Below are 12925 nucleotides of genomic sequence, written 5' to 3'. Positions count from 1 at the left end.
GCATACACGGAAATCCCATAGCAGGCTTTATATAGCTTCAAAATTTGGTGTCTGCACCCCTTTAATGCAGGCAATAAACTATTAGTCTGCACAATAATTTAAAAATTGTATTGGTCTGGTTTAAAGCGAATTAATTTTGTTTCTCTCTATCACAGAAGTCAAAAACGTCAGCGTTGTCAGTGTTGCCAGAGCCTTACAAAATTACGAGAGCATGTCGTACAAAATTCAGAGTCAAGACAATGCAACCCGCCTTTAATAATACCTAAAAACCTCCTATGAGTCTAAGAAAAAGTGTATTTCAACATTTAGTTAGGTTTCATAAAATATTTTTATTTGCGCGAAAGCGAACGTAGTGATTGTGGCGCCACACGAGCTTGGCGTAAGACGCGAGAACCATTTCAATGGCCATTTAAATTCGCCGTGTAGCAGCGAGGCGCCTTGTTCGAGTTCGATAGCGATTGAGAATTACGAAGGCTCTCGACTCTATAGCCACTGAAACTTATCCGTTGCTACAGCGACATACAGCACCTGATTAATTGCGCTAATTAATCTAATTACTGTTACTCAATTATGTTAAACTTCTTCCTTGCAGTGATGTGTAACATGTGGACATTATTACGTTTACTACTAATAATGCTCATTACTACAATATGACGTAATCATGGTTAACCACACTGCAGACTTGGCCTTTGGCGAAGTTTCGCACCGCCTGTCTCGAGTCACTCAGCACCGTGTAGCAGTCTGCGTCGGCAATGGCCAGGGCGATGGCCACCTCCTCCGCTTGTTCCGCTCCGGCGCCTCTCACGCTCGCTGCCGTCTTTGACTAGTGCACGCCTATATACTATCTTAGTCAAGCGATCCAGTGAGCTACGCCGCGCCGAAGCTCGGCGCAGCGACCACCTGTTTCTAGACTAAGATCCGGTTCTTAGGGGCGCCGTTGCTAAACATCTGCTACTCTGCTCGAGGCTCCGGCAACACGCAGCGAAACATTGGTTCAGACTAGCGTAGTAGAGCTTTCCCTTTAAAAGCAATGCCAGTTAATTGAGGCAGCCGGCAGACAGAAGGAAAGTGGAAGCGAGAGGGCTGGGCAACATGTTGATGTTGCCAGCGATGGAACTGCCAGTCAGTTGTCGCGGTAGCCGGAATATTGTATATACTTTTTCGTGACGCCCATGCACGGTTGTGGGTCAGTGTCCTACATGCAGCTGATGAACACACTTAACCGACTAATTGCTCTAAGCGGGTGATGATAGTCAAGGAAAAGTGGTTAGCTCGCTGGCGGTGACGAGTTGGTGCTTTCCGATCTGCAGAGGCTTGTAAGCTATCGCGGAGCGATGCCTCAAATCACAGAACTGAGCTCCTTGCACGACAATACCTCAGTCGCATCATGCCCCTGGCTTCCTTACTTAGTAATTTTCAACTTTGAATGTTGCTCGTAGTCAACAGCTTGCATTCCAAGAATAATGACCTTTTCGGTTAGAACACAAATTCAACGCACTTTTACAGTTTTCATTTTCGTTTTAAACCGAAAACTCCAACCCCTGAGTATAGCGCTGTTCACGTTCAATACATGGCAATATAAAGCGGTAGAACAAGCCTGCTGCATGCGTTGTCCGTGCACACCCGGGGACGCAACAAAACGATAGGCTGCCCAGCTGTCGTACGACCCTTTTAAGGCTTTCGTAAACCCTCATCTCATCTGATCTCTCAATCATGAATACTTTCACTGGTTATTTTTTACGCAAAAGTGATCAACAAGGCGGCAGCAAGGGAGAGACTTCACATAGCAGACGACGCGTTCACCGCGCGGGACCATTTCTGGCAACAATGGGCCAATGTTGCCCGCGCGCCGCCCTTTGTTCATCCCCCTGATAGCATTCACTATCATCTACAGCAGACTGCGCGTGAGAAAAATGGGGCTGATTAAGCGAAGGAAAATAAATTGTACGTTTTGATAGCCAAAGTGGTGGATCCGTCCATTGCGCGAGTAAATACGGTACATGATGCGGTCGGCACAGGCAGGGGGCTGAAGAAACCTCCCCTGAAGCGGTTCGTCTGCCGCTGCTAACGTAACTGAACGAGGAATTGGCGCTAGCGTCTGCAGTAAAGAGCAACTTCTAACCGCGAAAAGATTCTGAAAGGAGGAAAGATAGCTCTCTCTCTATCGGTTTTGAAATTTTGACTCACGCGGCGGTTGGAACCGTGGCGGACACCGTCAGGCGGTGCCATGACAAATACGGTAGTGTTTGGTTTTAAGGCGAAAGCCTTTAATGGCTCACACTGTCGTGACCAAGGCGTGTTAGCAAATTTGTCCGCGTTTCAGATTGGTCGAAATGGTCGTGACGTCACTGCGCGCGAATTTTGAAGGGTGTCCACGGAGATATGCGAGACAGTTATTGCGTAACCTCCTTTCCTCAAATACAATTTTCATTTTCTTCATTGCGGCCCCTCTTTTTCTTCTTTCACTCCACTTCCTCCCTTCCTGTATGGTGCGGTTCATGTGTCCACCGAGATGAGAGAGAATTACAGCGCCATTTCCTTTCCTCAAAAAGCATCGCGCCGAACGGGTGGTGGCGTTCCGTGGATTCCCTGGCAGCGCTACAACACGCTGTCGCGTTCCACTCCTAAAGGCAAGAGTCATTAATTGGCAGTTAATTGTTTGTTTGTTTGTTTATTGGGGTTTAACGTCCCGAAGCAACTCAGGCTATGAGGGACGCCGTAATGAAGGGCTCCGGAAATTTCGACCACCTGGGGTTCTTTAACGTGCGCTGACATCGCACAGCACACGGGCCTCTAGAATTTCGCCTTCATCGAAATTCAGCCGCCGCGGCAGGGATCGAACCCGCGTCTTTTGGGTCAGCAGCCGAGCGCCGTAACCAGCCACCGCGGCGGGGCTTTTGGCAGTTAATTAATGCACCAACAGAATGTGAAGTGAACGATCGCGTAGCAGTATGCAGCACTCAGGCTTTCGCCTTTCACCACTTTAGCCGCTAAAGTTCCTCGTAAATTTTGTGCTCGTGACCATACAAATGTCTTAGAGGGCAGCGATACCAGCACGGATACGACGGGAGCACTACCTGCGCTGGCTTTTTCGGGTGCCTTCACTTATTTCGGCGCCGTGGATCATGAACTATGATTTGGTCACATGCTGTTGACGAAGCAGTCATCGTGTTTGGTCCGCAGAAGAGTCAGCACATCGTGGGATCCGATTACGCCAATGTATGTTAACGAATTGTATTGGTGTCCCGTATATTAGCGTGGACAGTGAAAGCCACTGCGTTATAGTGGTTTGTTTTGAAGCGTTTGCTTAAATACTAAACAGTTTTTCTGCAATTGCCTACGATTGTAAGGTATATCGTGCGTGCATTAAATTGCGTGCACTCAATGTGTACAGAATAATCCCGCTCTGATAAGGCCACTTTGGCCCCCATATGCGGCAAATAAGAGCCATTTGTCGGTTTCAGTGAGCAGCGCGGTACGGTAACCTAAGTGCTGGAGTGACTGTATGGCCATTCTCCCGGTTCCAAATGCAGTGCATTTCCAGAGTGAATGGGTAAGGTCTGCGCGGCAGTGGAGCCCGCAGTGCGAGCACGTTACCGCGGTGATGCCGGGCCATCGGCATTGCGCCACAGTGTATGGGGTATCATAAACATTACTTACGAAGACCTCTTGGAAACGTGTAAGGAGGGTCTTGCACGGAAAGAGGACCGGCTGAGTAAGTTCTCTGATGCGGCAACGATTTGAAGTACGGGGAGACGCATGGGCTTAGTGCATGGCAGCTACCTAGGAGGCTTTGTAGCCTAGGAAGTCGTACGGGTTGGCTCTGAGGGTGCGTTAATGAAGAACTGATCGTCCCACCGGCGGTAGCTGCAGCGGCATGTGCCGCCATATTGTCCCCGGTCACACCCGTAGGGCCCGGTGTCCGAATGATTTCTATCTGATTACCAACCTGTGCATGCCTGCTCAGAATGTGTTGGACGGCCGTGGCTGTGCTATCCTGCGAGGCAGGGTGAATAATTTCTTAGTAAGCCGCGTGTGAATCAGTGAAAACTCAGGCTGGTTTGATACCAGTGTGTTGGAGGGAGGCTGTGGCTCCACAGATTGCGAGTTTCTCAGCGTGCAGGGGGGAGGGGGGGGGGTTGTAGAAGGAAGGTGGCATGTGTATACACTCCCGAGTAGACGGAGGTCTGCGTACAAATCCACGCCATTCGAGCTCCGTCGCCAGAGAGAGCGGCATCAGTGTAGATGTCGAGGTTACCTGAGTGCGCATCCGCAAGCTGACACGTTGCAATGAACATGTGGAGGGGTACATTGTCGCGAGCTACGGGTCGACAAAAATCGCCAAAGGCGATCGGTGTATCCCAAGGGTGTAGAGTCTGAGTGAGCGGGGGAGCACTGTCAAGTCGCTGGAAGTCCCAAACTAACACATATATATATAGCACAATAAGACAAACGTACTTGGTTGCTAGAGGTAAGATGCGAAATTGAGAAACGCTTCATTTAAGTAAACATTTATTGGTTGTCGACGTTTCGGACAGAGTATGTCCTTTTTCAAGACTGAAGTTACATGGTTCTTGCTTCTCTTCTTAAGGGTCTTTATCTGTACAGGTGTTCGACACATCAGCCAAAACAAGCAGACGATGCAGAAGGAAGTGCGGCCCAAGGAAGAGAAAAAAAAAAGATTTTTTTTTAATTTTCTTTTTTTCTCTTCCTTGAGCCGCTCTTCCTTCTGCATCGTCTGCTTGTTTTGGCTGATGTGTCGAACACCTGTACAGATTAAGGCTCTTTAAGAAGAGAAGCGAGAACCATGTAACTTCAGTCTTGAAAAAGGACAGGCTCTGTCCGAAACGTCGACTCACAATAAATGTTTACTTAAATGAAGCGTTTCTCAATTTCGCATATATTATATAAGAAATACATGAAATGCATGTTCTGTGCTTTCTGTACATTGGCCCAGCGCTGCGGTTACCATTGTTGACCAGGTTAACCAGCAGAGCAACCTGTTTTAACATGCCACAACAGCAAAGAGAGTGTAAGAAAACTCAAGTAAAGCGCGGCGCGCGGCCCCGCGCAGAGTAGGGGGACCACAATACATCCATCTACCTCCCCTAGCGGGCCAGATTTTGGACCAGTCTGCGTGTGAAGCAGATGTCATGCGAACACCCCACCTCCGCGTGTTTCGGCCGTCCGTTGTCATGGATATTAATACACCGTAACTGCGCCACCAATCCTTATGAACATAACTGGAGAAGGAATTCGTTGTTTCTCTGTAATTCGTTGCGGGCAGGGCACTTTTTTCTTATTTATTTTTAAGCCCACACTAATATCTGTAATTCGTGGCCGCTGGGAGGTATACTAAGTTCCCTGGCACAGGCGTGCACATGTCTTTCCTAAAGCAGGGGCCAAAGTTCACAGTATCGCCTCTTCATGCCTGCCGGGAAGCAGGAAAGAATATGGCGCATAATTTGCGGTCCCTCGGCCCCTTCCCCTGCGGCTATGGCGGTTGGTAAACGACGGCACCGGAGAAAGTCCCGCGGCGCGTTGAAGGTCAGCGTTGGTGCGTTAGGATCGACACAGCTATGGGAGGGCAGGGCGGAGACACCGGCAGGAGGGCGATTTCAGTGCAATTGCACTAAGGCCCGCATTCTCGCAAACATTCGATAGAGGCTTTTAGCCGCACCCAACGGTAAACACGGCAACTGCTTCAAATGCTTCAAGTGCTGTGCAATGTGGCATAGGCAAGCCTGTAAGCGGTAGCCACGGCAACGCGTTACCGTATTTGCCGTACGGCTGTCCGGCTACGCTAAAACTGTCTGATGTCTAAAGCCGATTCGACCTTTTTGGCAGGCTGCCTAGCGTGTTGTGGGCAACCTGCCCACGTGTATGCGTGTGCGTATATATTGTCAGGTGGCAATATATAGCAGTAGTTTCAGGGAACACTCAGTAATTTTCAAAAATAGGCTTTTTGGTGTAAAATAATGGCTTTTGCAGCACAGTATTAGCAGTTTTGGCGGACACCGGCAAGCCGGTGAATTGTCGTAGGCAGTAAGCTGGTTAACTAATTTCTGATAATTAACTTTAACTATCACAGCTAGGCAACTGGTTGCAATTGGGGACTTGTAGCCGGTCGTTAGTAATAGACATATCAGCCTTTAGAATTTCGAAAACGTGATTATACTCGTCGCTGTGGCTCGACAAAGTTCGGCTACATCGTGCGAAAATACATCTGCTTTTGAAAACCATGCCGACAAAGCAACCTTTCCGGTGAATGTACTAGTGAAAAAAGCGAAATGTTGTCGAACCATAGCGCCAACGGTGATTGCATTTTCGAAGTTCTAAAAACTGATACGGCCATTATTAGCAAAACCCGGCGCCGAACTATACGAGTTAAAAAGTTAATTATTAAACATTAGACAACCAGCTTACTACTTAAGACGATTCACCTGTCTTCTGGTGTCCACACTGGTTACTAGGCTGAAAAAGCCATATTTTTACCTAAAAAAAAAACATTTTTGAGAATTGCTTAAAGCCTTCCATGAGACACTTGGTATACATACATCAGATATTTCAGGAAAGGTGATCAGTAATTTTTAAAAATAAGGCTTTTGAGTTAGAGAAACTTTTTGCGGCATAGTAATGCCAGTGTTGCCGGACGTCAAAAAAAAAAAAAAAACAGGCGAATCATGTTAACTAATAAAGCGATTAACTAAATTCTAATATTGAACTTTTTAACTATGACTGATAGGCACCTGATTTCAATGTGAGATTTTTTAGCCAGCTGAATTACTAATAGCCATAGCAGTTTTGAGAATTTCGAAAATTATATTTCCTTCGCCGTTGTGGCTCGCCAGAAATGGGCTACACCGTGCCAAAATACATGAGCTTTCGAAAAGCATGTAGGCACAGCAACCCTTTCAGTGCACGTAACTAGTCGAAATAGCCAAATGCTGTCGAGCCACAGCGGCGAAGGTACTCGCGTTTTGGAAATTCTAACTGATATCGTTATTGCAAACGGCCGGCTACAAATCTCTTATTACAGTCACGTGCCATTCGGTAATAGGTAAAAGTTAAATATTAGAACTGGTAATCGCTGTACTAGTTAACACGATTCCTTGTTTTTTTGACGTCCGCCAACACCGGTATTAATATGCCACAAAAAGCTTCTCTTTACCTAAGAAACCTTATTTTCAAAAAGTAGTGATGCCTTCCCCGAAACACCTGAATACACACACACCTGGGAACCAGCCCACCGTGCGTGTCAGGTGCCAGTTAATGGTAGCGAGAGGATGCTCGGGAAGAGAAACCTGGGTCTCACAAGCCCAACGGGTGGCAGCACCTGCCATCACAGGTCAGTGGCACATCGCTTACCCGCTGCACCACTGCGCCAAGAGCTGTATGAAGACTTCCAGGGATCTACGAATGTAACGTGTGACCAATTCGGCATATATGGGCATTAACAAAATGATCACCATCCGAACAACTTAGTGACGTGAACAATGGATCCGAACAACGGAACCGAAGTGAAAACCTAAGTGCTATAGCGCACCTAGTTCCCATTAGGCCTAACTAGGCATATACGCAGTTTACCAATATACCTCATGAGAAAGGTACAGTGGTGAGCAGCCTTGTCTAGAGCGCTTGAGCAGTGCGCAATTGGTAACAAAAACCGAAATTAGAGAGCAGCCCCTCATTACAGGGCAAAGTTTTCGTGCCTGCTTTGTTTACGAGGCTATCTGGCGCTACTTCCGTGCAAGCGTTGCAGCTGGACCCTAGAGGCTGCCACAAAATCTGGATTTGTTTGCAAAGAAGTGCACCGCCCGAGCGCTCTAGACAAGGCTGCTCACCACTGTACAGTCTTTGTCAAAAGTAACCAGGCTGCATGGTTTGCTTCTAGCTTGTATAGTGTAGCCCTTGTGACTTTCCTGAAGACCAAAAGATGTTGGAAGGTAAGAAGACCCCCAGTCCTTACCTTTAACGACCATTTCAGCTTCAGGCAAGCTGTAAGGGCTCCACTGTACGAGCTAGAAGCCAGCCATGCAGCCTGGTTACTTTTGACAAAGACTGTACACAACAGCTCTATCTTACCGGTACTCATCTACGGGGCACAAACGTGGACGCTAACGAAAAAGAACGCAGCGAGCTATAGAAAGGAAAATGATAGGCGTAACGTTAAGTGACATACAGGAAGAGTGGGTCCGAGAACAAACTCTGGCTAATGACATCCTAGTCAAAATCAAGAGCACGAAATGGGCTTGGGCAAGGTATATAAAGCAAAGGCGACATAACCCGATAACCGATGGTCCTTAAGAGTAACGCACTGAATTCCAAGAGAAGGCAAGTGTAGCAGGGGGCGGGGAAAGGTGTGGATGAGATTAAGAAGTCTGTGAGGCTACAGTGGCCGCAGCAGGCACACAGTATCCTTTTCTTCCTTTTTTGCATTGCATTGTGTTGTATTTGACTGTATTAGCTTTGTTATTCTCTTTACTTTGTATTTCAACTGTTCCCCCCCACCCCCCTTATGTAATGCCCGAAAAGGGCCTTTAAGGGTACAATAAATGAATGAATGAATGAATAATTGGAGAGAGATGGGAGAGTCGTATGTCCTGCAGTGGGCGCTGTCAGACTGATGATGATGAGAACGATGACGCGAATCAACCGTCACTTTTTTTTTGCAGAGGCAGCCGTACATGGAAAGTTCTACGAGGTCGTCGGCGTCGTCCGCGCTCGCCTCTCAACCTCCCCCGTTCGCCTTAGTGCTGCTCCCTTCCCGTCGACGCCGGATGCGTTACGCGCCTGCGGCCAAGGTGAGTTCCATGTCACACTTTTCGACGTAGTTTTAGAGGGTTGCCACTGGCACGTATCGCTTCTTCCTAAATATAAAACTGAGGGAGGTGCTGAGCGCTGCGGAGCCGCAGTTCTTAATTTCTGGTCGTAGGTGATGACACTGACGGAAGTTTCATAAGCGAAGTTAGTCTGCCGACACACGTGTGATATCCACCACGCACTGAGTTCGAAGGCTGACGCGTCTTTCTGGTAGTATTAAAAACATTGAAGAAGGATGGATAGTTGGGCGAGTTTGTAATAATACATCGTGGGAGGGAACAGCGCGAACAAGACGACAGACGAAGCAAGAGGACACAAAGACGAGCGCTGTCTCGAAACTGAATTTTTTATTGAAAAAAGAGAACATATATACATCATAATCACGTGAGCAAACAGAGCAACGAGCATTGGTCTAGCGGAATCAAGATCACCAAACGCACAATACGCCACGTGGTGAACTCCGAACAAAGGCACCCCTGAGAACCGAAATGAAGCAAGTCACGAATTATCTAAAAACGATACTTCTTTGTCAACTAATGCCAAAGAAGGCTGGCTGATACACTGTGAACCTTTATTCCTTATGAATTAAGCGTCCATGATCTCCCTGGTCAATTTATCCCGGTGTCTAAACAAAATATTAGTTTTTGTGACCAAAGGGCGGCACTCTTTCTGTTTCTTTTTATCATTTTCCTTCCCACAATCGCGGCAGTGATCTTTAAGATGAGAGTATCTGGTGTCTGATAGTGAGTTAAGATGTTCCCTCAGGCGAACGTTAATACAGCGGCCTGTCTGACCAATGTAGACTTTTTTGCACGAGAGTGGAAGTTCATAGACTACATAGCATGCGCATTCCACCAACGGTGACCTGTGAGTAACACGGCATTCGAACGGACTAACTCCTAATACATTTTCCTGATTCGGTTATTTCGGCAACGTGCGAAAAGTTGGTGCGGCTGGTGACGACGCATTTCGTCAAGTCAAAGAGGGACAAGGCATGTAAGAAAAGAGCGGTCATCCCCTACATTCACAAAGTAGCCCATAACCTGAAAAATGTAGCTGGTAGGTTTGAAGTCGAAGTCCTTTTTTCGGCACCTTGTAAGTTGAGCGGGCTTTGCCGGGCCGTTAGGAACCGTAGTGAAAATGTATTAGGAGTTAGTCCGTTCAAATGCCGTGTTACTCACAGGTCACCGTTGGTGGAATGCGCATGCTCGGTAGTCTATGAACTTCCACTCTCGTGAAAAAAAGTCGATATTGGTCAGACAGGCCGCTGTATTAACGTTCGCCTGAGGGAACATCTTAACTCACTATCAGACACCAGATACTCTCATCTTAAAGATCACTGCAGCGATTGTGGGAAGGAAAATGATAAAAAGAAACAGAAAGAGTGCCGCCCTTTGGTCACAAAAACTAAAATTTTGTTTAGACACCGGGATAAATTGACCAGGGAGATCATGGAAGCTTATTTCATAAGGAATAAAGATTCACAATGTATCAGCCAGCCTTCTTTGGCATTAGTTGACAAAGAAGTATCGTTTTTAGAAAATTCGTGACTTGCTTCATTTCGGTTCTCAGGGGTGCCTTTGTTCGGAGTTCACCACGGGGCGTATTGTGCGTTTGGTGATCTTGATTCCGCTAGACCAATGCTCGTTGCTCTGTTTGCTCACGTGATTATGATGTATATATGTTTTCTTTTTTCAATAAAAAATTCAGTTTCGAGTCAGCGCTCGTCTTTGTGTCCTCTTGCTTCGTCTGTCGTCTTGTTCGCGCTGTTCCCTCCTACGATGTAGTATTAAAAACAACAAACAGCAACTAGAACAGCTGTTGCAATGAAAAGACTACACTTAAACCCATGAAACGAAACACATGTCGTCATACCTAGGTGCTTCAGGGAAGCCCGCTACAAACTAAAAAAAACACGCCTTTTGAAGTTTTAAGGTGGTTTCTGCCACATACCAGTACTAGTGCTTGAAAACTTCAGAAACATAAATCATGCTAACTACTAAGCTGGCTAACGATTTTCTCAGAACTAACTTCTATTACAGTTATGTGCTTGGTAGCAAATATGGGTTTGTAGGTGACCAACTACGTGTTTTTTTAACCTTGTGAGTTGATTGTAACATAACATTCCTTAGAGTCCTTTCACTGCGGTGCAAAAAATCGTTTTTCAAAATACCAAGCATAATTTAGAAAGAGCAAACATTTATTTATTTATTTATTGCAGACGCGTAGTGTGCCGCACGGCATAACACGTGATGATAGTGTTACGCGGCGGCCAGCCGAAGAATGAGACGTGGTGAACCATGGCTATGAGATGATTTAATGGCCGCTGGCCTAGCACGGGCGCTCCGTCCCGCGCCACTGCCAGCTTCGTCTTCGTCACACTACCCGGGGCCTCCGAGCGATCGTCCCGATCGGTGACGAACAGACGGCGAAATGGCGACGGTCTTGAGTGAAGGATCGAACAATATGTACAAGATGGTGCAGTGCTGGCCGCCACGATGAGAAAGATGAGAGAATGAGTCCCGGTCAACGAAGCATCCGGGCCGTAGGGTGCCAGGAGCTGACGGCCGAGGTCTCTGGACGCACCGAACGGCAGAGGCAGGGGGACGGTGTCTTCATGTTTGGGTCAGTGGGGTCTTGGGTCCGTCGGGTCTTGGGTCCGTCGGGTCTTGGGTCGTCGTATTAATTTAATCGATGATTTGGCGTCGCTGCCGCTGTCTTCAGTACGTCTGGGTTGCCTGTTCTCTGTAGACGCTTATAAAGAGACTTCAGTTCTCTGATGCCCGGTCAACGAAGCATCCGGGCCGTAGGGTGCCAGGAACTGACGGCCGAGGTCTCTGGACGCACCGAACGGCAGAGGCAGGGGGACGGTGTCTTCATGTTTGGGTCAGTGGGGTCTTGGGTCGGTGGGGTCTTGGGTCCGTCGGGTCTTGGGTCCGTCGGGTCTTGGGTCGTCGTATAGTGTGGTCCGGGCGGGGGACGGGGCTGGGGTGAGCGTCGAGGTCGGTTCAGGTCGAGCGGGCTGGGGCACGGCCGTGCGGCGCTGACCAGGTACTCACGGCCGACGTCCACGGCAGGCCCAGGACGCCGAAGCTCCGTGACCAGGATGGCGATGAAGGGACCCCAGCACCTCACACCAAATGTTACGCGGCGGCCAGCCGAAGAATGAGACGTGGTGAACCATGGCTATGAGATGATTTAATGGCCGCTGGCCTAGCACGGGCGCTCCGTCCCGCGCCACTGCCAGCTTCGTCTTCGTCACAATAGTAACGATTGGTATAATACGTTACAAAAAAGCATGAAGCGCGGCTGTGTGCATAAAGTCGCATAAGCTTCGGGCGTAAATGTTTTTCGTTAGCCACAAGTGCACACTGGAGTCATTGTTTGAAGACAGGCCTGCCTCTTGAAGAGCACGAGTGCGCACCAGCGAAGTTCCTGGCATGTCCACAATAGGTGGTGGACATTAGTGTCGGAAGCGGGTGCTTCGCAGTGAGGGCATTTTTGCGGCGCAGGAGTGTTGTCACTTTGCCACTGGTTCCGAACTGGAAGCATAAGGGCCACTCCGACCCGCAGCCGCCTCAGAGAGACCTCCTCCACCCGTGATAGGTTGGGGGGAAGGTGGTAGGTACACGGGGGAATTAGAGCACGTGTACGATGCCTGAGGGAGGCTAAATATGTCAAATGTGTCAGAAGTGGATCTGGTGGCGAAGAGGCAGGTGGGATTTTTGGAACGTCAGTCAAACGAGATAACATGTCAGGTGCGATGCTATGGACATCTGTGCGAGCTTGAACCCAGTAGATGAGTATAGGCACAGGGTAAGATTGACAAGCAGCACGTATGGCCTGGGAAACCCAAAGGGTACCACGGACCTTCTTTATATGCTTCAGAGCTTCTTGTGAATGAGTACATAGGTGCACCTGGTTGTAAGGAGGGTCGTCGGGTAAAGCTGCTGTGGCATTTAAAATCGCTTGCAGCTCCAAAGGAAGAGATGATGAAGTGTCAGTACAGTAGATCTGTCGACTGTAGAGTTGAGGGTGTCTCGGGCTTATAAAAGCAGTTGATCCCCGTGTTGGGGTTATGGCGACATCTGCGTAAAGGATA

The 12925-nt window shown here is 48.1% G+C and overlaps 1 protein-coding gene across 6 annotated transcripts in view; it reads left to right on the top strand.

The window, feature by feature from the left end:
* Nucleotides 1-12925, top strand: part of LOC149353997 (uncharacterized) — a 171205-nt gene that overhangs the window by 27886 nt on the left and 130394 nt on the right. For all 6 annotated transcript variants that reach the window (XR_016291138.1, XR_016291137.1, XR_016291136.1 and 3 more), the window contains exon 2: nucleotides 8676-8804. Coding sequence is in view for 3 of the 6 variants with exons in the window: in XM_089582998.1 (XP_089439124.1) it covers nucleotides 8676-8804 (129 nt within the window). In the remaining 3 variants the exon portion in view is untranslated. The remainder of the gene's footprint in view (nucleotides 1-8675; nucleotides 8805-12925) is intronic.

The sequence above is a fragment of the Amblyomma mixtum genome, chromosome 3 (genome assembly GCF_055824585.1).
Source record: "Amblyomma mixtum isolate Tamu chromosome 3, ASM5582458v1, whole genome shotgun sequence".
NCBI lineage: Eukaryota > Metazoa > Arthropoda > Arachnida > Ixodida > Ixodidae > Amblyomma > Amblyomma mixtum.
The sequence above is the reverse complement of the archived record's forward strand: the minus strand, read 5'-3'. Positions and strand labels throughout refer to the sequence as shown.